Genomic DNA, 27,694 nt, shown 5'->3' with positions numbered 1-27,694 from the left:
CCTATAAAGCTCAATCCTCAATTCCATATCATTCTATTTTATATGGGAGCAAGTGATTTTTTTACACAATCAAATGCTTTTGTGAGGTGCAGAATAATTCTGCAACTTTTCCCTATTTGTCTAATGTGCTTTTGCTTTTTGAAAGCTATATAGATTATCTGAAGTTATGTCTGCTCTTTCTATATTTTTTTAAAAAATTTGCATTACCACCACTTTTTCAAATATTTTTGAAAATATTGGAAGAATATAGATTGGGCAGTAGTTCCCCACATCTTCTCTTGAGTCTGTTTTAAACAAAGGTACTCCCTCTGTATACTTTAAGGGATCTGGGAAGTGACCTTCTTCAAGTGATTTATTAATTATTGAGCAAAAGGGGTGAGTTATTATCCTGACAGCTGTTTTAACTGCTTTGGTAGGTACACCATCTCACCTTGCAAAATTTTGGTTTTTCAGTTATAATATAGTTTTCTCTACATCTTTGGCTGAAAATTTCTCGAATTTGTTGAAGTATTCATCTGCCTTCTGACCTAAATGTACTTTTTCTGTATTAGCATCTGCATCTACATCTAATTTCACTACATTTATAAAAAATTATTGAACGATTCTAACATTTGAGCAGGATTTGTTACACTTTCATTTCCCATCTTAATTTTGGAAATATCTTTGCTGTCAGTTGTAATTCACAGTTATGATTTTACAACAGACCATGCTGCCGTTGGTTTTTATCTATTGGTCAAGATGTAATAGTTAATAACCATTCCTTTGCTTTTTCACTACCCTTTTAAATACAGTTTTATACTGTTTGACATTATTAATGAAAATAGGGTCTTTGCTGTATTTCAGTTCCTTATGTAGTTGCCTTTTTCTCTCACAGGATATTTTTATTTTAGCTGTGATCCAGTTTAGTGTATTTGACATTTTTGTGTGGTGTACTCTAAGTGGAAATATATAATTAAATACACGTAAATTTTTTTCTAAAAATATGTTAAAATTCACAGGTATTGGAATATAATTTTCAATTTACCACTTCACATCTTCTAATTTAGAGCAGGACAGTTGTAAAGTTTCAACAGTAAAATGTCTTTTGCTAAAAATTTTTGTAGTGTTTGGTACATTTGCACTAGTTATTTCAGTAAATAGAGCAGAGTGGTCTGAAAGTCCTAAGTCTACACATAGCTTCCTTGCATCATCAAATTATAATTAGTTAAAATATTATCAATGCAGGTTCCTGTATTTTCATTTTCTCTTGTGGCTTTCATGAAGGTTGCCAGTCACTGGTTTCATATGATAAATTTATATTGAAATTAGCAGTTATTCAAACCCTTCTCTTTTTCTCATTGCTAACTTTCTGCAAAAGATCCATCAACTTTGGTAAAAATAATTTTGTTGCCTCTACACCTGGGATTCTGTATATTGATACAATAACGAACATATACATCAAAGTATACCAGTCAGCGACCTACATATCTCTAGCACTCCGATCAAAGTGAGTAACTTACGATCCTTCTCTATGTGGATGGGAGTCACAGGGCATTCTCGCATTCTTAGGATAAAATTAGAGACCGAAAGATCTCCTCACATTGTCTTTGACCAACGCTCCATGCAGCTGACCAGAAGTAGATCGCTACATTCCATGTTTCGTGTAGGAGCAGTGTGAACCGAGGTTGTAACTGCTGTCGCGCACCCATCCAAGAGCACAAGATGTCTCCAGATGCGCGAATGTCGAGGAGGTTAGCACCCCTTATCGCTGTACAGTAGATATGAAACTGTGATGATGTAAACAGACGGTTAAGAACAAGAAACGGGTGGATTTTGTGCATGATGGAGCTCCAGACTGACGGTATTTGCTGCGTTTTACATAAATCAACTGCGCTAGCAATTCTAAAGTATTTTTCTTGTGTCTTGGGTCAGTACCAAGAAGGTATTGGTAAGAGTAAACATAAATACATGCACTCCTAAGGCTACAATGTTCTTCACTTAAAACACACTATAATAGATCGTTGCGGTTTCCGACCTATTAGTCGTATGGAATGCAACGCTGTTACTATCCCAATGTAAGAAATATATTCCCAGCGTATGACATACATCCTCCTTGCAGGTTTCTCTACGATAAACTATGGTGATAAACTGTAAAAATGAAAAACTATTTCCTTAAAACATCGATTCCTTGTGATACATGTAAAATACAGCTTTCCAGAGGTGTATAGCCCCTATTCACATCCGATCACGGTTCAGAGATTATACTATGCCTGCATCAGTGAAATATGACCTAAACCCCTATAAAGCTCAATCCTCAATTCCATATCATTCCATTTTATATGGGAGCAAGTGATTTTTTACACAATCAAAAGACCGTTAGTAACGGGCAATGCCTCTTACAAAGAAAGGGACAAACGCGAAGCAGCGGTGTTTGACATGTGAAATTACACGTTAGTCCTCCATTAACTCAGAAACACGACATTGTCATGAAGATGATTGTAGTACCTCAAAAACACCTATCGCTAACTTAGAATCACCGTAGTTATGAAACTGAAGACTCGTTTTTATGCCCAAGATACGGCAGGGGAATGGTGCACGTCGCATAAATCTTCGTTCGTCTAGAGGACTGCGTCGAAACAGGATGGAAGTCCTCTGATGACAGAGAGGTTTGCTGTTAACGATCGCGAGTAGACAGTGCTCCGCGTCACGCACAGAACACGCGGTTGTAAGCGAGTCGAAAGCAGGTTATGCCATACAACTGGTGCATCCCGACAGAGGAACGGAAAAATATGGTCAAAAGACATGCAGCAACATGTCCCTCTCTCTCTAGAATGCATCATCAGTCTACCATTAAATCCTACCTCGTTACAGCTCCATCTCACCCTATCACTCCATCCACTCTCTGTCATCCTTTAACGCATATGCAAGTAAGTTTAGAGGCAGATGGTTCTCTTTTTTCCAGAAAAGCATCGAAGACAGCAGTCAACTCGCGCGTCTCACTATTACCTCAATAGGCATACATTAGAATGCTGCCTCGACGAAAAATAAAAGATTGTATCCCCGCTTTCCGATGCTTCCATCTCGCCGTTTTCCCGCATTCCTCATACTGTCGTAGACTCGGTCCCATGTACAAGAACTGTTCTACTCCAATCAGAAGACATGCAAATACTCCCCCAATTTCCCCGCATTTCGGTGTATTTTCACTTAATTTATACGTATTTTCCGTAATTTTATTGATTTTATGTGCTTCTATCCATGCGATCACGACGTCACTTATCGTTCCGTGTTCCAAAATTGCTTGTAAATGTAGTGCAGCTGCCAACACCTAGCTCAAACGCACTCTTTTTTTCTGGTCGGGAGGCATAGTATAGCACTGTACTCGAATGCAACCGGTCACCTGCAACCGCATATTCTACAGTTGCAGCACGTTTGCTCTGTTTTCTGTATGTCTGTATCTATGCATGGGCCGCGAATAGCTCCCAGGCCCCACAGTTGACCCGAGTAAGCGTTTGCGTGTGAATCTGCCGAGCGCTATATCTGGAGTGATGGGATGCCGATCCACAATATACCACGTCCGGAACAGGATTTTAAGGTGGATCCGTCGCGCATTATATGGGATGCGGATCCACAAGACGTCACATGCGGAATTGGGCTCGAAGGTGGATCAATCACGCTTTACGTCAGGAGATGTGTTCTATATTCGAAGTTGGATCCACCAGCGGAAACGTCATGGGAGCCTTCTGCGACACATGCACGGATACAGACATAAGAAAAACAGAGCAAACGTGCTGCAATTAGGCCCGATCTTTGTGATTAATTACGTATTAAGGATCGATATTTGCGTCAGTTTCGAGTGGTATTGCGAAAGTTTTTCCCAGCAGGGTAACACCAGTTGTATGGTAGCGTCAGTTTTTGAGTTGTATCGCGATTTTAAGCCGTCCTTGTGTAGCACTATGCGCGTGGTTGTGTAATTAGACCCGATCTTTGTAATTAATTACGTAATTAGGATCGATCTCTGCGTCAGTTTCGCGGCCAAAGTAAATAAAGTACACTAACCTAACCGTCCTCTCCCGCATCTGGACAGTTTCCATGTGTTACGGGGTGCACTTGGGCTTCCCATCCAGAACTATCAGGGTTCGAGTCCCAGAAAGGGCAAGGCCATTTTTTCATTTCCCGTCAATTCCAAGCGCCTCTGGTGGTTTAATTGTGTTAGGGGACGTACACTTGAGCTTTCTACCCAGGTGGACCAAGGTTCAAGTCCCGGAAAGGATACCGCCAATTTTAATTTCCCCCCAGTTCCCAGGTGGGGGGTGGGGTGGGATGTCAGCACAGCCCTGGGACAAAGAAATTCCCACCAAAATTTAAAATTTCCGCCAATAGTGTAGGTTGTGGGGAGGGGGGTGGTGGAGGGCGGAGGGGGAGCAGGGGCTGGGACACACGTGTAGCTGAGAAAACACGTGACGTCATCTGAGGGTGGGGGTGGGCATGGTCAGGGGCGGAAGTGGGTGGGGCTGGGCGGGGGCAGGGATGCTTAATTGATCAATTTAATTAATTTCATATCAATTTGACATCAAAAGTGAGCTACAAACCCCACTACCCTACTACTCACGCTCCACACCATTACAGAGCCTCCACCAGTTTGAACAATCCCCTGCTGACGTGCAGTGCCCACTGGATTCATGAGGTTGTCTCCACACCCGTGACTCCATACGCTAGATACAATCTGAAACGAGACTCGTCCGACCAGGCAACGTGTTTCCAGTCATCAACAATCCGATGTCGGTGTTGACGGGCCCAGGCGAGGCGTAAAGCTTTGTGTCGTGCAGTCATCAAAGGTACACGAGTCGGCCTTCGGCTCCGAAAGCCCATATCGAAGATGTGTCATTGAATGGTTCGCACTCTTGACACTTGTTGATAGCCCAGCATTGAAATCTGCAGCAATTTGCGGAAGGGTTTCACTTGTGTCACGTTCAACGATTCTGTACAGTCGTCGTCGGTCGCGTTCTTGCAGGATATTTTTCCGGCCGCAGCGATGTCGGAGTTTCGATGTTTTACCGGATTCCTGATATTCACGTTACACTCGTGGAATGGTTGTACGGGAAAATCTCCACTTTATCTCTATCTCGGAGGATCTGTGTCCATCGCTCGTGCGCAGACTATAGCACCACATTCAAAAACACTTAAGTATTGATAATCTGCCATCGTAGCAGCGATGACCAATCTAACTGCGCCAGACACTGTCTTATATAGGTGTTTCCGACCGCAGCGCCGTATACTGCCTGTTTATATATGTCTGTATTTGAATACGCATGCCTATACCAGTTTCTTTGGCGCTTCGGTGTATCTGATCATGGGGGGGGGGGAGGGGGGGGGGGAGTGTGGTGGTGTTGCTGGTAGGAGGGAGAAACACTGTACCTTGTTTTCCTTTAATGGTGGGCCACAGTGTACCTGAGATTCTTCCTCAGTCACTGTAGCGAGCGAGTTGGCACAGTGGTTTAGCACACTGGATTTGCTTTCGGGAGGACGACGGTTCAAATTCCCTGCCCAGTCCTCCAGATTAAGGTTTTGTTGTGATTTACCTATATCGCTCGAATCAAATGCCGGGATGGTTCCTTTGAAACGGCACGGCCGATTTCCTTCCTCATCCTTCCGTAATCCGAGCTTTTGCTCCGTCACTAATGACGTCGTTGCCGACGAAACGTTAAAGCCTAATCTTCGTTCCCTCAGCTGCGGCAGCTTACCGTAGTCAGAGAGGTCGTCGCGGTGGTGTCCCCCGGCGCGTCGGTACACGATGTGCGGGTGGACGCCGGCGGCTGCGAGCTCGCGGGCAGCTCGCGGGGAGCGGTCTGCGGTGGCGTTGATGCCCAGCGGGAAGCCCGACGTGACGGCCACGTCGTCCTGCAGGTCCTCGCCTTCGGCGTCCAGGAACATCTCGTCGTCGTCGACGGAAGGGCCAAGGTGCTGCCGCACCGCCGCCGGCACCGGCTTCACCACCAGGTCGTGCCCGATCGTCCCCTCCTGTCAAAACAGTACGTCGAGAATGAAGAAGAGGACGGCTGAACACCGTAGAGTGTGGCTGCCTGCTGCTCCAATTTAATCATCGCGGTCGGAGAAAAAGTTGTTTGCTGTGCCGAATTAAAACGTAGAGCCCGGTCGGGGATTTTCCCCGCCCGGGGACTGGGTGTTTGTGTTGTCCTCATCATCTCATCGTCATTCGGAAAGTGACGAGACTGGAATTGGAAAGATTGGGAAATTGTACGGGCGCTGATGACCACGGTGTTGAGTGCCCCACAAACCAACAGCATCATTATCATCTAAAACGTAGAAAATCAAGTTACACAAATTTCAATTATGATATACACCTGAAGTCTGGCTTTGTCAGACAGTCTCGCTTTTCATAGAAACAATAGAGCAGAGTCCAAACTTGGCCTGGAGAAGCTTCACGAAACGTCACAGAAAACTGGCCTACGAATCTCCTACGAGAGAACTCAATACGCGGAAAGAAAGCCTGCAGATAACTTACTAGGAAGTGTCACAAGTTACACACTTTAAATATAGGGGGGAGATCATCCAACCATCAAGACTGAACTCAATAGCCAACCAAGAAAGAATCTCAAAATAACATAAAGCATGTAAGCTCACCTGCAGTCTCTACCATAAAAACTATATCAATGCAAAACTATGGCATTATAACAAAGTTGCTCTACTAGAGGCACTCTACGCTCAGGAACTAGAGTGATTCATGGTCAACCAAAAATAAGAGATACTGAAAATCAGGACAGCAGAATCTGAGGAAAATATTCGAGCTAGCTTTTCGTGAAGGAATTGGAGAAAGTGGCCGTCGAGAGAGATCAACAGACAGAAAGAACAGCAGACAGCTTTAGGAAAGGAAGGATGAAATTTTAAGGACAATTCCTGAGGATGAACAGAAACGAGATCACAAGCCGAATCGTCTAGATGGTAAACACTAGTAAAAATAAGACAAAATGAATCATTGATACAGAAATGGGAAACACAGAGGATAACTTAAGCAATCGAGAACAGATCAGAAACACCACAAAAAATATACACTTACACAGAAAAACATAAATAAGCGAACAGAAAATAAACCGTCGGAAGAAGGCAAGAGAGAATAAATACAGCAAGCGTATGAGGAGAATTTGGGAAGAACGAAGGAACAAGACAAGATCGTGATTAAGGTGTACACTCTCTCTCGGACTCGTTTGCTATGGCCGCTGGCGCAGCCATCGAGTTAAAAGGGACAACTCGTCTTCAGTAACTATTAAGGATACTTAAAAAAGTTTCATCCGACTTCGCAAGGCCATATCTCCTACATGAATGAAGATAGAAAATTTCGCATCGAAAGTAAAAGTTTGGCTTGGTCCCGGTCGTAATTTTCCGGTAGGGTCTCCCCTATCTCCTCCACTTGCCCCGTCAATGTTACATGAATCATGCCCTGGAAATGTTGGAGATCTGACATTTTCCACAGTTGCGATAACGGAAAATTGTTTTTTTTCTGCAGGCAGTGGGAGATGGGAGGGAGATGGCGGAGGACTCTGTGTACGTGCCTCTCCTAGCAGCACCTGTGGACGAACTGCGACGTATTAGCAACAGCAGTGAATGCTGTAACTTCAGACATGATCGCATAGATGTTGGACGAGGCTGACTATGGGTGTTAGTCGTGCGTCCAATAGAGAGCATATTAAACATTTGTGAAAGTTAATTGAAATCTTTGATCCTAAACTTACAAGGGAACCTCCCCATCGCACCCCCCTCAGATTTAGTTATAAGTTGGCACAGTGGATAGGCCTTGAAAAACTGAAAACAGATCAATCGAGAAAACAGGAAGAAGTTGTCTGGAACTGTGAAAAAAATAAGCAAAATATACAAACCGAGTAGTCCATACGCAAGAAAACAACATCAAGGAGGGTGTGAGCTCAAGAACACCGTGGTCCCGTGGTTAGCGTGAGCAGCTGCGGAACGAGAGGTCCTTGGTTCTAGTCTTCCCTCGAGTGAAAAGTTTAATTTTTCATTTTCAGACAATTATCAAATTTCAGGCACACACACATAATCAACTTCGCTCTCCAAAATTCCAGGACTTGTTCAGATATGCTTGGACATAAGCAGGATTTGACGGTCTACACACGGAAAAATTTGAAAGCGTTAAAAACATATGTTTTGACAGAGCACAGGGAAAACTGTGTGACTGTGAATCTGTTGCATTCATTTGTTGCAGTTTATGTGACAAACTCTTATGTTTTCATCACTTTTTTGGGAGTGATTATCACATCCACAAGAAAACCTAAATCGGGCAAGGTAGAAAATCTTTTTACCCATTCGCCAAATGTACAGGTTAGGTGGGTCGACAACATTTTCCTGTCATGTGACGCACATGCCGTCACCAGTGTCGTATAGAATATATCAGACGTGTTTTCCTGTGGAGGAATCGGTTGACCTATGACCTTGCGATCAAATGTTTTCGGTTCCCATTGGAGAGGCACGTCCTTTCGTCTACTAACCCGCACGGTTTTGCTGTGCGTTCGCAAAACACAGACACTAAACTTATTACAGTGAACAGAAACGTCAATGAACGAACGGACAGATCATAACTTTGCGAAAATAAAGAAATTAAACTTTTCACTCGAGGGAAGACTTGAACCGAGGACCGTTCGTTCCGCAGCTGCTCACGCTAACCATGGGACCACGTCGCTCCTGAGCGCTGACAATCCTTGATGTTGCATATCTTACACATGGACTACTCAGTTTGTATATTTTGCTTATTTTTTTCATAGTTCCACACAACTTCTTCCTGTTTTCTCGATTGATCTGTGTTCAGTTTTTCAAGGCCTATCCACTGTGCCAACTTATAACTAAATCTGAGTGGGGCGCGATTGGGAGGTTCCCTTGTTAGTTATAAAAAGCTTGCCGGCCGCGGTGGTCTAGCGGTTCTAGGCGCTCAGTCCGGAACCGCGCGACTGCTACGGTCGCAGTTTCGAATCCTGCCTCGGGCATGGATTTGTGTGATGTCCTTAGGTTGGTTAGGTTTAAGTAGTTCTAAGTTCTAGGGGACTGATGACCACAGATGTTAAGTCCCATAGTGCTCAGAGCCATTTGAACCATTTTATAAAAAGCTTCCACTCCTCCCAAGCGATGAAAACGTATCTGCGAAGTGTATTATGTGAGGCGAAGAAAGGAAAATCTAGTATAATAATAACCTGCCCTAGAGTGAATCATCTCGAAATATTTCTGGGTGACATTAGATTAGTACAACTGGAGCTATATTATGAGCACACTGTTCTGAAATTATGTAAGTTAAAAAAGAAAAACGTGTGTTTCTGTAACTCCGTCACACAGTAAGCCGCCGGGTATTCAAACAGATGTTATCAAACTCAAAAATTATACAGTCGGGAAAGGACCCTAAACCGAGCAGTATGAACTGAATATTTCATGGTATACGAGTTTATGAATGAGCAGTGCATTGGAAACACTTATGTGTATACTGGTTATGTTTCATAAAATGCAGCTATCTGCTTGCCTCAATAGCCATGTGTGGGGCGATGAAAATCCATTTGTATGAGGGTGGTTTGAAAAGTTCTCGGAATCACCACGAGAGGTCAGCGCTACCGCAACGAGTTGTTCATGTGATATTCATTGGACTGTTCCTTGTAAACACGTGCCACGTCAGTGCTCTTGGAAGACAACTGTGGCAATGGCGGGGCTCTGTTGTTCCTTCGTAGTGATTTGCGAAGATGAAAAACATCGAGATTCGAGCAGTGATTAAGTACTTCGTAAACAAGAGTATGAAAGCAAAGGACATTCATGCCGATTTTCAGAGTACACTGGGGGACTCAGCACCTTCATACTTAACTGTTGTTAAGTGGACAAATGAATTTCAATTTGGTCGGGAGAGCTTAGATGATGATCCACGCAGTGGTCGGCCAAGAAGTGTCACTACTCGAGAAATCATTGCAAAAGTGCACAAAATGGTTATGGAGGATCGCCAATTGAAAGTGCGTGAAATTGCTCACACTTGCCAAATGTCATCTGAAAGGGCATATCACATTTTAACTCAAGAATTAGAAATGAAAAAATTATCTGCAAGGTGGGTGCCGCGACACTTGACGCTTGATCAAAAGCATGTGCCGTCGCCATGGCAAAATTACAGGCACTAAGGTATGAACTGTTGCCACAGCCGCCTTATTCACCTGATATGGCTCCGTCAGACTTCCGTCTCTTCGCAGAAATGAAAATTTTTCTTTGTGGACGAAGATTCACTTCAAACGAAGAACTGATAGCTGGAGTTGACAACTATTTTGCAAGCCTGGAGGAAACTCATTTTCGAGGTGAGATCAAGGCACTGGAACATCGTTGGACCAAGTGCATTAACCTAAAAGGAAACTACATTGAAAAACAAAAAAGTTTCAGTGATGTAAGTACTTTTTATCTGTTCCGTTCCGAAAACTTTTAATGCCACCCTCATATTAATATCGGTAAGCATCTAAATAGCAGATACCTTCATTGTTCGATTGGAAACGAGGTACTGTCCCATGGCTAGTGCGGTACCCATGTCTCCTTCCTGTGGTTTATTTTCGCTATGAGGCTAGATGAAGTCGTTGGAGTAAGAAATATCAGTAGAAACCGAATGAGGACTTGTTGCTAGAGTTCTAGCCGCCTGTCGCATTGTGTAGCAGATAACAGCGATGTTTGGGAGAGCGCGATAAGATTTTGCGCGCCGTTGTAATGCATACATTTTGAGACGAGTTTCATGTGTTACTTATAAGGCGTGTATGTTTGTATACAACTAAATATTCATTTCCAACTATTAGTTTCTGTTTTCAAAGTATTTAGCTTTTAATTCTCGGCAGTCAGAATTATGTTAACTCCAAAGCTTTTGGGTCACCCAGAGTATAATCATTTCTGTCCTTTTCAACCATTGCTTCTGGAGACACCGCATTCATCTGAGACGCACTCGTGCTCGCGACCTCCGGTTGTTTACGACGCTTCTGCTAGACAACGGAAACCGGCACTACTTTTGATATTCTCTTTTTCCCTTCCATTACGCAGTCGTCTTCAGACAAGATGCGTGCCGTTGTGTTTTACCGCGACGTCTCGCTGCTTATTATCTGTTGCCGCTGTCGGCAGGATGCAGATTCTTGTGGCTCCGTGTCAAGGCTGCTGGCCCATCATTGCCTTCACCCACGGGCTGCGACCTTCAGTCCCGTTTCCTCATCTAATGACATTACAAACGACACCGAAAGCAGATTAATTTACGGAACACAGCGTTGGCGTTTTTTGTCTTTTTGCCCCTTCTCCTGACAGAGAGAAGGTGAAACGAATCTGCAGCCTCATCTCTCCAAATATGAATACTGTACAAAATGAAGATGTTTTGCTTTCAGTGCCTTGCGAATTGAAGAGTGCTGGTCAGAGATGAATACCACCAGGACACATAAGAAGTGAGGCTCATTATTGAAAGCACTCCTACCTTTACGTCATTACATTTAGCACGATACTCCACTGAGTGCATTAAAATTACAACAGGTGAAATTTACATATGAATCGATTACCTTTCGCAGTGCAGTATACTGTAAGAGTACAGAAGTTCAACAAATAAAACTTATTTAGCTCAGTGCGAATTAATCAACTTCGCTTATCAGATGGTTTTCGCAGCTCTGAAGAAGATAATCCGTTTGTGAGACAGATTTAAACTCCTTCCTGACAATGATATCCTTTGCAACGGAGCACTTCTTCAGACTTTTATAGAACTGCGACAGCGAATCAACAGAAATCTTGTTATAGAAATGATTTTAGCAGTAATATTTGAGGAGTAGTGCGAACCAAACTCGAGATGAGTGGGTCGGGATTTGCAATACGAATCGTGAGTCTTAATGTTGCAGTTACTAAATAATGTTGCCTGTGAACTTGGGCTTGAGTAGCCAAGCGACGCGGAAAACGTGAACAAAATGTGTTCGGAAGAGGACGAGTAGTCCATTGTGACGCCCACCGAGACACTGATATGCACTTATCTGTAACTGAAGTATGTAGGACCACATTTCTTTGACTATACCTGTGTTTTGACTTTACTAAAAATTAAAACTCTCGTCATAAAAGGAAGTAGTGAAAAACAGAAACAGAAAAAAACTGGACGAGTATTTTCTGAAGGTGAAATTAAATCTTACTGTACGAAATACAACGTGTTTTAAGAGTAATTTTGTAAATGAACTGTCAGTTTCCAGCAAGTAAGGCGTAAGCAATGCAGTGGGCTTTCGAACGTGAGATGTAACATGTTTTGTAAACACCTCAAATAGCAGTTTCCGGCAAAAAAAACTTGTATTTAGGGTGAGCCGTATTATCCGTGAAGTGTCGGATCCGCATTCACCCGGATAATGTGGTGCTTGCTGTATTTAATTCCTTCGCGTCGGTGACAGGGATTGTTGTCTCATACGGCAACACTATTTGATTATTCAAGAGGGAGCACGTTTCAGATCTCCATCTGGTTCAAATGGTTCAAATGGCTCTGAGCACTATGGGACTTAACTGCTAAGGTCATCAGTCCCCTAGAACTTAGAACTACTTAAACCTAACTAACCTAAGGACATCACACACATCCATGCCCGAGGCAGGATTCGAACCTGCGACCGTAGCGGTCACGCGGTTCCAGACTGTAGCGCCTTTAACCGCTTGGCCACCCCGGCTCTCCATCTGGCCGTATAAATTCAACATTTTGCGTGTTTCCAGTATCATTGCTTGTGATTTCTTGGATTATTTCTTCAAAGCACAGCTGATTTTCTTTCCCAACTGTTTCCATCTGAGCTAGTTTTCTGTTTCTAAGGACCATGACGTAGAAGGAACGTTATTTTGTAATCTTCCTTTCGCATACTATACATTACAGCGGTGGAATACAGGAAATGTAGGATATTTGACACGTGATTTTTCTAAAATCGGCGATTGGAAGCCAATGTTCGCAACTGTTTACGCTACTTCTCATCTACTTCTCATCAAGGCCTCGAAGCTAGAGCTTGCCTGAATTTATTTCTTTTTTTATCGTGTGGGTGTCCCATTCTGTGAACAATGAGTCGGTCTGTTTTCTAACTTGAAATGGGAGTGGCGGCGCTCAACAGTTTCTCTCCGGAGTCTTCATTTGTTTCTATGCACCAACCCGGACGAATTTTGCTCATGCGAAACTAATTGGTTCAGAATGTTACAGGGTTCACTGTAACAAGATGACTGCGGGCAGCTCTAGGCAACAAGATGTGCCACACTGCAGGCATAGTTCCCCGAGATATCAGAGATGAACTACGACAGGAATCGAGATGAAAACGCAGCAAAGTCACCCCATCCATTTCTACGAATCGCAACTTTCCAGAGAGAGGCAAAGCATCAACGTGATACAGGTGATGTGGCGTACTCTAACATCCCTTAAGTCTCACTGAATACAACTTTGATGAAGATCAATACCTGAAGCTCGATTTCAGAACGTCAGAAGATGAACGTGCCACTGGCTACTGCTAGCACGACACTATATGGGTGAATGTCACGGGGAGGGGGAGGGGGAGGGGGGGCACTGTGTTTGCAAAATCCTTCCATAATCTCTTGCGCAGTGACCAATTGTTCTACTCGCGTGCGAGAGCTATTTATGTTCCGTAATTTCTAATTTTCTGTCGATATGATCTCGTTTGCTTTTATTTGTTCTACGTTCTTGCACATCGCTGTAAGTCAATATTGTATATTTGTGTCCTCGAATAGAAAATTACAGCAGAATAACAATTTCAATAAAGTTTATAAACTATCGGGAGTTAATCGTTAGGTTATTATGATTTATAGTACTGAAACATGATTTCAATTTGGATACAAGAGAACAAAATGGCTCAAAGCACTATGGGACTTAACATCTATGGTCATCAGTCCCCTAGAACTTAGAACTACTTAAACCTAACTAACCTAAGGACAGCACACAACACCCAGCCATCACGAGGCAGAGAAAATCCCTGACCCCGCCGGGAATCGAACTCGGGAACCCGGGCGTGGGAAGCGAGAACGCTACCGCACGACCACGAGATGCGGGCATACAAGAGGACAGATACATTTTAAGTATTTCTTTTCGGGCTCAAAGTATGGAGTTGGTTCGAAAGGTTACTATAAAAAAGTTTTCCTTCTTATCTGCGAAGCAATGCAGCAGGCTGTTATGGCTCTTCTGTTTCAAATGTCCGTAGCTGAGAATGGCAGACATCCATCGAGAAAGGGGAAATGGAAAAATTGGAGAAGAAATAAAGAACCATCTTAAGGAAGCTTTTAGGATCACACAAGTATAAGGTTGTTTGTGGAAGAAGATGGAAAATAAAAACTATGCAAAGACAAAATGAAAAGAAGTGCACGAGCAAAGAGGAAGTCGATGGGTAAATTACCAGAATGAATGACAATGGAATAACAAAAAAATTCACCGACGTTACCAAATTAAAAGTGAGCACAAAGTGGAATGAAAAATTATAAATGAGCTTGAGTTTTATCCAAAGGAAATTTGGAGGAAAGACTTGTTTTGATATAAGGATCGTAACTTCTACGGGTTCCAGAAAAATAAAGAACAAAGGTTAATAACACCTGGTCACAGGAAAGGGAGTAATTCTGAGGCGAGAAGAAGAGACAAACCAAGGAATGCATTGTTTTCTGGTGTCCGCAGCAAATTGACGGTGATGTAGAAGGGAATCACGGGAGCAGTTGGTGAAGAGCTAGCGACTCCAGCGCACGGGAGAATATCAACAAAGAACCGTACCTCTAATGTTTCTCTACCCGAAGAATCTCTGACCACTGCATCCATATGGGTATTTCATTTACGGCAGTAACAAATTGCCGGTTATCAGTAGGAGACTGTTCCAAAATATATACTCCCGCCTCATATAGCAGGACTGCTGCCGTGAAGCGCTGGCACGTGTCCAGCAAATGACCCCATTACCTTAGGAGGACGTCGTGGGAACGCCTGGTGAGAGGCGAGGCGAGGCGAGGTGAGGCGCATCCCAGCCGTTACGCAACTCCTCCAGTGAAGGGGACGGAGTGCTGAGGCCGCAAGGTTACTCCTGTTGCGGCCACGGGGAGAGCCGGCTGCCCGCAGCTCGCCTACTTGCTTTGCTTAGCTCTGTAAGCGTATGAGCAGGCGTTTAGTGCATTGCCTAGCCGCTCACTGTCTCGTAGAAGCGTCCCAGACCCTGGTGTTTCAGCTGTGCATGGGCGTACTCAGCAGGTGGGGGGGGGGGGGAGGGGGGGAGATATCTGCCCGCTCCCTCTCCCACCTAGGAAAATATGATCTTCACAGACCGAATCCTGCCCCTCTCGCCTCCGCCACACATACAGACGTACCAGTTCAGTATCAATTTTGAAGAAAGACAGAATATGTAATCGATACTGATTAGTGGCAAGTGTACCCGAGCCATATGTCGTCAAATCCCGAAATTATTTCGCCATTCACTGCGAAACTAATATGACATCAATACAGAGTTTGCTGATGACATAACACCAGCCGCCGAATCGGAACAGCAATGTATCATCATTCAGCTAGAACACGTTCCGTATCATACAATCCACACAAGAAAGAAAGAAAGAAAAAGATAAAGTAATGGGGTGAGCAACAGGTGGACTACACTATTTGATCAGAAGTATCCGGACATCTATTACTTGACATCAATATTACGTGTGCCCACACTTCGCCCTTATGAGTACTTGTGTTCCGTTGGAAACACTTTCAGTGAGGTATCTGAATGTCTTTGGAAGAATGGAAACCCAATATTCCTCAAGAGCCGAAACCAGGGAAGTCAGTGATTATTTATTTACGAGCCTTCTCCCTTTGTCTTCATCAACGTATGTATTTGACTCACATATTCATCACACCTCCTCCTCCCTCCCTCCCCCATATCCACCTTTTCCTCCCTCTATCTGTCCTTCTTATCCCTCTATCTCTATTGTCTTTCTCCTCCTGCCCACTCTCTCTGTCTCTTCATCTCCTCCTCCCCCTCTCTTTGTCCACTTCCCCCACTCTCTCTCACTGGCCATATCCTCCTTCATCCCCTCCCCCTCTGACCATACCGTCCTCTCCCTCTCTCTTTCAATCACTGCCTCCCCTCTCCCTTTTCCACATGCCCACTACCCCTCTACACCTCCCACCTGCCTCATACATCTCTCCTTCTACCCCTATCTCTATGCATTTCCTCCTTCCTCACCGTCCGTCCATCACCACCTCTGTCCATCTCAACCTGTCCCCAGGCCATGCTCATCGGCATGTGTAGCCTCTGCAATACAGTTCACTGAAGCAATCTGATTCTACTTCCACAACACACCTATCACACATGGTAGGCTACACACCAGGGGTTGAAAAATCATTTATTTGCTCTTGACATACAGCATACCATGCGAAGCAGGTCGATAAAGCAAATCGATACTATTACACCGAAACACCTGTTATGCAGGGCAGCCTACATGTTGTAGCCTGGTAAATCGTTTCTTGCCCCTGAAATGTAGATGCCCAGCAACGCAGATACTGTGCCCACACAACTTGACTGTTGTGCAGAGCAACCTATAAGTCAGAAGGTGGAAAAACACATTGTTGCCTGTATCTCAGCTCCTATTGGAGGTAGGAGGTTATAAATGCCACAGTGCTGATACTTGTGAGGCCTGCCATTTCTGTGCCAAATTTGATTGATAGCGATTGAGAGATTTGAGAGGAGTTCCCGGACATACACAAATACCCTCTGCTTAAACACGCCCATATTGTAACACCAATTCCTCCACACTTCAGTGTTGGCACTATGCATGACGGCAGGTTATGTTCTTCAGGTATTTGTCGAACACAGACCCTTCTATCAGATTTACACAGGGTGTAGTGTGATTCATCGTTCAACACACCTCATTTCCAATCACCCACAGTGCAGAGCATTGCTCTTTACTCCACCTCGAGAGTCATTTAGCACTGATTACAGAAACGTCTGGCTTATGAAAAGCTGCTCGACCATTGTACCCAATTTTTTTAAACTATCTATACAGAGTCATTGTGCTAGCTGAACTGCTGGTAGCACTTTGGAACTCATGAGTGATTCCTTCTGCTGATTTCATGTGATTTTAAACAACCACCATCCCCAATGCTCGATCGTCCCTAGCCATCACTACATGAGTGTACTTGTTGTTGGTTTACAAATGGTTGTTTCTTTGCCTTACCACCTCATCCTTTATTAAGGTTGACATATCCCTGAAGGATTCGTTACTCAGGTGACATCCATTGATCACTACACATTCGAAGTCACTCAGGTCTTCTGACTGACCCATTGTGCCGTTACTGCACCTCTACTGACAATGCAATAGTTCTCACATCCTTTTATACTGGAGGGTCCGCATCTCATATCATCGAGTGAGGAATTCTGCATTACATAGGGTTGTTCTGATACTTCTTGTCAAATAGTGTACCTGATCAGAAAATGTTAAATTTGGAAAGAGCACTCGCCTCAGGTAAACGTAAACAATATAACTCGAAAACACAAGGAAATTACATGCTATATGGAATAATGAACATGTTTCTCCGTCTCCCTCCCTTGTGCTATTCGTGTCGTGCGGTAGGGGCAAACCTGTCTACAAAGCACAAACATCCATCTTGTGAAGTTACAAATGATCAGTTGAAGGAAAAAAGAACATGGATTGACCAAATACGACAACTAGAGCCAAATCAAAATGTAAAATCTGGACCAGAACTTGTCGACACAGAGCATACCGAATACCATAAATCGAAGAGGGAAAGGTTAGAAGAACCCTTCTGGCATTCCGTAAAGTTATATTTCGAGACCAAGGAAATAGTTAAGTCGGCGTAGCTCGAAGGTGACTATCGAATGAGGTGGTTCAGTGTACACGTACTCTAAGGGTGGGAGGGGGGCAGAAGCCTAGGCTGTATCTACGTCTACATTTACAGCGCGTCAGAGGAGGAATGATCAATATTCAGTAATATGACAGGAACGATCATTCGAAGCAAAAATGTATAGTAAACATGGACTCTAAAATATATACTTTAAGAGCTTTGAGCATTTCTTCATTCCCGATACTGTGAGACAAAACTCTTCTACTGCAAGCTCTTTGCTTTCCATATTTTGGGAGGAGGTATTTTGGGAGGAGGTAGAATGGACCAAAACAAGAAAAAAATTGTCTACCAAATATCGGCTCTAAAACTTCTACCAAAGCTATGAGCACTTGTTCAGTAGAAGAGACGCGTTCCACAGTATCAAAGATGAAGAAGTGCTCATAGTTCTTAAGGGATCATTTTAGAGCCCATGTTTACTTGACGTTTTTGCTTCGAATGATGATTCCTGTCGTATCCCTGAATACTGGTTGTTCCTTGTTCCTTTTGGAACACCTGTATAGCAAGAAAATCACCTTAAGTTGCACGGGGGAAAGTACTTCCGGCACGAATGTTACTTCATTCGCGTCCTTTGTGAGCCTATAATGATGCGGGGGAATAAAATCTTTCAGTAAACCTCTATTTTGCGAGATACCAGACGCTCTTGTAGCGTCTGCCACCGGAATTTGATGAAGATCTCCTCTCGTTCTCGCGCATAGGAACGATCCCATGACGAAACGCGACGCTCTTCATTGTACCTTTTCTATCTGCTCTATTAAGACAACACGCGTCTCGACTGACGAGCAACTCAAGAAGCGGTCGAATAAGTGTTTGGTACGTCACTTCTTTCGTGGATGAATTTCATTTCCCTAAGATTCTAATTGATCTCAGCTTAGCATCAGCTTTTCCCGCAGCTAATTTTACACTCTCGTCCCACTTTACATTGCGCCAGATAACTAGCTATTCATTACTCTCTCCGGCAGTAGAGACAATAAGTCTTCCATGCACGATGACAAGGATGACTGAGTTAGTATAAATGATTAAACTCAGAATCATGCAGCTATTGAAGCTTTATTTTCTTCTCTTCGTAGAAGACTTTCTGACTCTCCTGGATAATTGTGAATAGAATAAGGTCGGAATCTCAAAAGAGACTAATTATGAGGTGTGCAGTCTCATGAAGAAGGGAAGGCAGTAGAAGTTTAACGTCTTGTCGACGTCGAAATCACGCCGGCTTTCACCTGAAATTATCTGGGCAAAAAATGGCCGGACGGGACTTCACACACTACTCCTCCAGAATATGTGCGTAAGCATTCAACTCTCCAAGGCGAGGTCGCAGCGGTTATGTGGTATTACCTGTTCACTTAAAGGGAAAGCAGCAGTCAGCCACGTTATTACGCATAATCGCATTGGAGATTGTGTACTCCTGCCTTCTTTATTTCTCGAGGACCCTCCGTTTAACATGTATTTAGAGTCGCGATGGAATTACCATTTAAAGCACATACAAATTTTAATCACAGCGTAAAATTTAAATGGCGAAACAAAGAAAAAAGAACTTGGGGCAAACCCAGGATCGAAAAGCGAATGTTATAGAGTTGTTATAACTGCAGCAAATACAACTATTATTAATATTGCTACTGCTGTTACCACCATCAATATTTCTACTGTGGCCATGCTATTTACTGTCATCTGCCTCCTCCTCGGTCGTTGTTATTCTTCTTCCGTTAGGCTATTCTGTGTGAACAATTTTACTGCTGGGGTAAAATTTTCCCAGGATAGGACACCTGCCTCTTGCCAGGATAGTTAAGCAATGAGGTTGCCATTTTGAGGACTCTGAACTTATCTGATTTTTCTGTTCGTGTTTTCTTCCATTATTATTATTATTATTATTATTATTGCAGTTACTTTTATCACTAGACTGCAGACTGTGTTGCGAGAGTATGTGCTTCTGACGTCGCCCACGGTTCTAGGCGATTCAGTCTGGAACCGCGCGACCGCTATGGTCGCAGGTTCGAATCCTGCCTCGGGCATGGATGTGTTTGATGTCCTTAGGTTAGTTAGGTTTAAGTAGTTCTAAGTTCTAGGGGACTGATGACCTCAGATGTTAAGTCCCATAGTGCTCAGAGCCAGTTTTTTGACTTCGCCCATTTCGTATACACCATCCATGCAAAAAGCCCCGAGCCTGATTTTATTCGTGACGTGTTAGAGACGTCAGCGCAGTAGCTACTGTGGGAAGTTTAACTAAGCATTGTGAACAACAGACGTTCATTTGATCAGTCAGTTGTGAGCAGGAAGTGTTAAGTAGCCGATGTGCAACTACAGTGTGTTAATGTTGTTGTGTCACTGGAGCAATATCTTTGAATCCAGTGTACAAGACATTCTGCAGAATTTTTGTTTGGACGAGCAGTTTGTCCTATTATTCCTCGCTGTTTGCTGTACAAAGTAACTTACTCTCAAGCGCCTTTCCGTTGGTATATGATTACTCTCACTGCACAAGAAAGGCATTTTATGGGAAATGTACTCATCAAAATGTTAATGGGACTGACGTTCTTCTTTCTTCGTTTTCGGCAATCTCTGGACCACGTGATGGTGTCGTCTTTCCTGATTTTCGGTCTTTCCAATCATTCCTTCATTGTGTTCTTTCCTTCTTTCACTTGTCCATACAAAGATTTGGTTTCTGACAGAGATAAAAACTGTTCATAAGCATAACTAAAAACTGCCGTAATATTAGTCATCAGCCACAGAAAGCTTATTCTTAAAACCTTTTCTTATTTACACCGTGGATCGTACTAAACGAAAAACGGGAGCAACAAAACTGTTGGTTGGAGGGGTAAGTTACGTAGCGTTTTCCCTCGACCCATTTTGTTTGCCTCCTCCGCCGTAAATTTTTGGAAATTTCTGGTAAGGTCTTGTGGGAGCAAACTGCTGAGGTCATCGGTCCCTAAGCTTACGCACTACTTGATGTAACTTAAACTAACTTAAGCTAAGCACAACACACACACCCATGCCCGAGGGAGGACTCGAACCTCCGACGGAGGGAGCCGCACGGACCGTGACAAGGCGTCCCAGACCGCGCGGCTACCTCGCGCGGATCCCTCCGACGTCACGTCGCGTTAAGTCCTCAGTGGGCAGAAAGACCCAAAAATCGGAAGTCTTCAGTCTAATAGCGTACTTGTTTCAGCATCTACTAGCTACAGTTTGAGATCCCGCAATACCGCAGCGAATTAGCAGGAAGAAATCCAGTGATGAACATGAACGAGCTTTGTAGGCGGGCAGTTGTGTGAACCGAGGGCGCTGTTGCCACATAAACCACTTCAGCGAGAGACGTCTAGTGAACAGCAGTCATTTCTTGATGACACTATTTGGACGAAATGACACTGCAACAAAGCTTGCGTTTACTGTCGTGGATCGAGGAAAAGACTTTTATGGACGGAGGATAAGAACAAGAGGGTTAGGAGAAATCATGTGCGTCTCTTCGTTATTCTTAAACCACCTTTCTTGATTTTTTGGTGGGTTTTAGCGCCCGCTCTGTGCCCTTGGCGCGGGCTATCTAGCCACGTCCTCGGTACCACAGTGATGGTATATGTGAATATAATAATTGTGAACCCAGGGGCGGGGAGGCTGTAACTTTGTCAGGAAAAATAAGTCCATAAAAAAATATGCAATGGCAACCTGACACCTCGTTGCAGCCTGTTAACGTCATGCGCTGTCGTTACTTGAGCTGCCGAGACACCGTTACTGCACACTTTTAGCTCGGGGCGTGGCGAGCAAGAAGTGTCGCAGTTTGTGAGTGTCGGGGCGCGCAATGCGGACAGCGGAACCGCACGGCGAGGCCGCCCCCGCAGGCCACGGCTTGGCGATCAGCTGAGTAACGGTGCCTCAGGAAAGTGAGAGTGGGGCGGGTGGAGGGGGGAGAGGGAAATGTCAGCGGCGCGGCCGACCGGTTGTCCGCCGTCGGCCCAGCAGACGGAGTCGCCGGTCGCATCCACTGCGGGCGTGTGTGTGCGTGTGTGTGTGTGATGAGCCGCGGTGAAAGGCGGCATCGCACGCCACTGCCGTGACGGCCGCAGAGCGCTCTATTAGAGGGGGCTTTCTTTGTGTGCCCGTCCGTACCTGTATTAGCACTGCCCAGTTGCTTTTCTTATACTGTCAGCTACGCAGTGGCGATGTTAGAAACTCGAGAGATTTCTCTGATCGTGCACCGCGGAGCAACTGCAAGCCACATACTTTTTTGATACTTGGGACAGACGTGAATGTAAAGCGAGAAGGGCGGGGAGGTGGGCGTTGCCCTCCTTCCAAAATTCATTTCAATAGGCGCGTTTAGTAAGTCACGGTTGCAAAATACTGAAACGAATTCTTTACAGGCGAATGGAAAAACTGGTAGAAGCCGACCACGGGCAAGATCTGTTTGGATTCCGTAGAAATGTTGGAACATGCGAAGCAATACTGGCCATACGACTTATCTTAGAAGATAGGTTAAGAAAAGACAAACCTACTTGTAGACTTAGAGAAAGCTTTTAACAATGGTGACTGCAATACTCTCTTTCAAATTCTGTAGGTGGTAGGGGTAAAATACAGGGAGCGAAAGGCTATTTACAATTTGTACAGAAACCAGACGGCAGTTATAAGAACTGAGCGGTTCGAAGGGCAAGCAATGGTTGAGAAGGGAGTGCAACAGGGTTGTAGCCTATCCCCGATGTTATTCAATCTGTATATTTAGCAAGCAGTAAGAGAAACGAATGAATACTTTGGAGTAGCAATTAAAATCCATGGAGCAGAAATAAAAACTTTGAGGTTTGCCGACGACATTTTAATTCTGTCAGAGACAGCAAAGGACGTGGAAGAGCAGCTGAGCGGAATGGATAGTGTCTTCAAAGAAGGATATAAGATGAACATCAACAAATACAAAACGAGCATAATGGAATGTAGTTAAATTAAATCAGGTGATGCTGAGGGAATTAGATTAGGAAAGTAGTAGATGAGTTTTGCTATTTGGGGAGCAAAATAGCTGATGATGGTCGAAGTAGAGAGAATATAAAATGTAGACTGGCGGTAGCAAGAAAAGTGTTTCTTAAGAAGAGAAATTTTCTAACATCAAGAATAGATTTAAGTGTCAGGAAGTCCTTCCTGAAAGTATTTGTATGGAAGCGAAACATGAACGATCTACAATTTAGACAAGGAGGGAAGAGAAGCTTTTGAAATGTGATGCTATAGCATAATGCTGAAAATTAGATGGGTAGATCATGAAACTAATGAGGACGTACTGAATAGAATTGGGTAGAAGAGGAATTTGTGGCACAACTTGACGAGAAGAAGGAATCGGTCGGTAGAACACATTCTGAAGCATCAAGGGATCACCAGTTGAATGTTCAAGGGAAGCGTGGAGGGAAAAATCGTAGAGGGAGATCAAGAAGTGAATACGCTAAGCAGATTCAGAAGGATGTAGGTTGTAGTACTTATTTGGAGATGAAGAGGCTTGCACAGGATAGAGTAGCATGGAGAGCTGCATCAAACCAGTCTCTGGACTGAAGAACACAACAACAGGAGCGTTTGTTGATCAAATGTTTGAGCGGAACCAAAAAAAGACTATAGAAATTACGCAATTGATTTTTGGCCGAGTTTTCATAGCGAAACAAACAGTGGAAATTCATGGAGATATATTCCGTCTTTGCAACCAAATGAAAGGCAGTCTGGTTTTTGTTAGTTTCTTTTATTTGTGAAGCATCTTCAGTTACCTGTAATACATGTTTGAGGAATGGACAAAGAGGGTATCAAATAGACCAGCGTGAGGTCTAATTTTGCAGAATTTAACTGTGACTACGTAGGCTTCAGGTGAGTAAGCTCTTGTACGAACTCGCCAGAACTTCTGGAAATATTGTATCGAGATGACTTTATGATCCATCACACACGCGAGAAGAATATTATCAATATATTTAACGGCATGAAAGTAATTCGGGCAATCAAGAATTGCATGCACCAAAAATTTCAGGAGTCCCCACAACCAAGAATCCGAGAGATTAAGATCGGGGAGCGAGCTAGCTACGTACTGCACCTCTCCGACCAAAGTCTGTGTGAGGTGTTCTCGGACGTTTCAGAAAAAACTCTCTACTGTTCCATCACGCACGAACCTCATCCCCAGCCGTCATTGGAATGGTACCTCCTCTAGCGGGACAGGCAAGCCGTTTGATAGGGACTGGCGATACCTTGCGCCGGTCAACCTGCTTGGTAGTACGAGGGTCAGTCAAAAAGTAATGCCTCCTATTTTTTTTCTACGTTTAATTGTCAGGAAATTTAAATGCAATTACATAGGTTGAAAACCACAACATTGAGGATCATTTTGTCATTTTTCAATGTAATCTCCGCCCATCTCTACAGTTTTGGTCCATCTTTGAACAAGGGCATGTATCCCAGCACGGTAAAGATCACAGCTCTGCTTCCTAAGCCATTGACGCACGGATGTTTTGACGGCCTCCTCATCTTCAAAATGAATCCCACGATGAGCTTCTTTTAGTGGCCCGAACAGATGGAAGTCTGATGGTGCCATGTCAGGGCTGTATGGGGGATGAGGCAAAACTTCCCATCCAATTTTGACAATCTCGTCAGAGGTGTGACGACTGGTGTGTGGTCTTGCATTGTCATGCAAAAGAAGAACATCTGCCATTGATTTTGTTGGGCGAACTCGCTGAAGACGTGCTTTAAGTTTTTTGAGGGTTGTGACGTATTGAACAGAATTTATTGTGCATCCCTGCTCCAAAAAATCAACCAGAATCACACCCTCTGTATCCCAGAAAACTGTTGCCATAACTTTCCCTGCCGATCGCACAGTTTTGAATTTTTTCTTCCTCGGCGAGCTTGTGTGACGCCACTCCATTGACTGCCTCTTTGATTCGGGTTCAAAAAAATGCACCCATGTTTCGTCCCCGGTCACAATTTTTTTCAGAAACTCATCTCCCTCCAAACGGAAGCGCTGCAAGTGTTGGGAGGCTATTGTTTTCCTTGCCTCTTTATTCTGATCGGTTAACATTCTTGGAACCCACCGTGCACAAACTTTTGAGTACCCCAATTGTTTAATAATCGTGATCACACTGCCTTTACTAAGAGAAATAATGCGACACACTTCATCTGCAGTCACCCGACGGTCACCACGAATGATGTCATCAACTTGCTGAATGTTGTGTGGAGTCACTGCACTCACCGGCCTGCCGCTCCGCTTTTCGTCAGTCAACGGTGTTTGCCCTTCAGCTTCCTTACAACGACGAACCCATCGTCTAACAGTTCTGACATCCACTGTCACAACACCATACACCTTCTTCAGTCTTTCATGAATGCATATGGGCGTTTCACCTTCTGCATTCAAGAATTCAATCACACAACGCTGTCTCAATCGAACATCGATGTCGGCCATCTTACAAACTTCTGCTGTGCTGCCACCTGTTGACACAGAAAGTTACTACTGCAGTCGATTGCAGAAGAAGGTTTGAGGAATGGCGCCAAATTCAAATTTTTCACTTAACTTAATTTCTTTAAGTAGAAAAAAAATGGGAGGCATTACTTTTTGACCGACCCTCGTATTTTTGTCTTGTTTTGGACCACACTACCCCCTTTCAAAATTTGGAATAGTTTTTAACACCCTGTATATCCACATATAAACTTTGTAAACGACTTTAGATGCGTGGCGGATGGTATTTATCATTGAACCAAATGTTAGGGTTCCTTCCCGCTTCAGTCGCATATGCAGCGCAGGAAGAATGACTGATTTAATGCCTCTAGGCGTGCTGAAATCGTTCTGATCTAGATTTCGTGACCCTACGGGAGAGATAAGTAGGGGGCTGCAGGATATCTCTAACTTCTTCATTTAAATCTGTGTCTTGAACCTTTGTAAGTAGGTCTTCGCGCGATAACTGGTTCTATTTTCAAGTATCCGCCGCTCAGGTTTTTCATTTCCGTGACATTCTTCCGTGAATGAAACGAATCTGTGACCATTCGTGCCGCCCTTCTTTGTTAGCCCTGTTTGGTGTACTTGGTGTGGGACCAACACATGTGAACAGTATTCTAGGATGTGCTGCACGAGTGTTTTGTAAGCAATCTCCCTTCCAGACTGACTTCATTTTTCCAGTAGCGTACCTATGAATCTATGACCCTAGCCGGCCGCGGAGGCCGAGCGGTTCTAGGCGCTTCTGTCCGGAACCGCGCGACTGCTACGGTCGCAGGTTCGAATCCTGCCTCGGGCATGGATGTGTGTGATGTCCTTAGGTTAGTTAGGTTTAAGTAGTTCTAAGTTCTAGGGGACTGATGACCTCAGATGTTAAGTCCCATAGTGCTCAGAGCCATTTGAACCATTTTCTGAGAACCTAATTGTCACCTACCTCACCTACGACTGAACCTGTGTGATCACTGCATTTCATAGCCCTACAAATTGTTGTACCCAGTAATTTGTGTCAATTGATTCCTGGCAGTTGTAAGTCATTGAATTTGCATTTATAGGTTACTAGTGAACCCGGCAATGCTTTGCAGTTGCTAAATATATAAGGTAGTCGGATGTACGTCATAATGTCCTTCTAACCCCCCCCCCAATCTGTCCAACTCCTCCTCCCCCTATGTCTGTCCACCTCCTCCTTTCCACCCATCTCTGTCCATCTCCTCTTACCTCCGCTCTGTGACCTTGATCCTTATGTACTGTTATTGTCAACGGAACCTTGATTGCTTAATGAAGTCTCTTAAAATTAATAGCTAAGCTGATGGGGATCATTGGTATACAGGACATGAGAGGCCTCTGCTGTTGCTGGATCTGTGAGGATAGCAGCTTAAGTGACAGTATGTCGCGTAGTTTCAATCTGCTAACGGGTTGGATTACAAAGTTTCAGGCGATTCAGATTCCGTAATAGTATTGTGATAAGCTGATAAGCCATGAAAAACATATTTTATGTTTTTGCTAAAGCTGAGTGTGAAGAAAAACACAAAACATTACATAGTTGTGTATAAAATTTTTTTGTAATGACAAATATATGGGAGAAACAATTTGTTTAATGTTTAAAAGCGCTGTAGCTGCGACAAAGAAAACGAAATCGCACGTTTTCAAAGTATTGCCCAGCACAGCATTTCCTTTCTAACAGTCAGTCGGTTCTAACATAAAAACCGTACATTGTTATTTAAAAATATATATAGCTCTCTGAATGGTTATTAGATTATCGTGTAAAAATTTGACTAAGTCGGTCAAGAAATTTGAAGAGTTTTGCTGACAAATATATATATTCCCACTGTCCATGATTCTGTAAAGAAAACTGGTCAACAACTTTTCGAGATTTTTGCTAACAACATTTACATGTTTTGTGATATGTATATATTTACTATATATGTTAGAAAAATACCTAACCTTGTCCGTCCAAATGTTTATTAGAGTGCCGTGTAAAAATCTGAAGTAAATTGACTAAGTATTTTTCGGGATTTTTGCTAACGGTGTTGGCCCTCTATGTAGTATACGTATTTATGTACGATACATTTTAAAAATATGGAGCCTGTGTGTATCCGAATGTTTATTAGAGTATTATGTAAAAATTTGAAGTAAGTCGGTCAAGAACCTTTCGAGATTTTTGGTAACAACGACTTGTCTTCATATGTTAGTTTATATTACTTTCTGTTTATCGTGGAATGTACATTTCTAATTTGTGTACATTTAAAGCAAGTTGCCAAACTTTCTACCACTTTGAAATCTTATCAAGATCTGCCCGAATATTTGCGCAGCTATTTTTCAGACAATACTTATTACACATAACTGCACCATCTGCAGAAAGTTTGAGGTTACTTCTAATATATCTGTGAAGCGTGCCTGAACGGGTGACAGTAGAGGTGAACTGGAAA

At 43.6% G+C, this 27,694-nt stretch overlaps 1 protein-coding gene across 3 annotated transcripts in view; it reads right to left on the bottom strand.

The window, feature by feature from the left end:
- LOC126194703 (A disintegrin and metalloproteinase with thrombospondin motifs 16) overlaps window positions 1-27,694 on the bottom strand; it is a 504,959-nt gene that overhangs the window by 89,540 nt on the left and 387,725 nt on the right. For all 3 annotated transcript variants that reach the window (XM_049932938.1, XM_049932939.1, XM_049932940.1), the window contains exon 6: window positions 5,721-5,997. In XM_049932938.1, the coding sequence (XP_049788895.1) occupies window positions 5,721-5,997 (277 nt within the window). The remainder of the gene's footprint in view (window positions 1-5,720; window positions 5,998-27,694) is intronic.

The sequence above is a fragment of the Schistocerca nitens genome, chromosome 7, assembly GCF_023898315.1.
Source record: "Schistocerca nitens isolate TAMUIC-IGC-003100 chromosome 7, iqSchNite1.1, whole genome shotgun sequence".
NCBI lineage: Eukaryota > Metazoa > Arthropoda > Insecta > Orthoptera > Acrididae > Schistocerca > Schistocerca nitens.
This window is presented reverse-complemented; position numbering and strand designations above follow the sequence as displayed.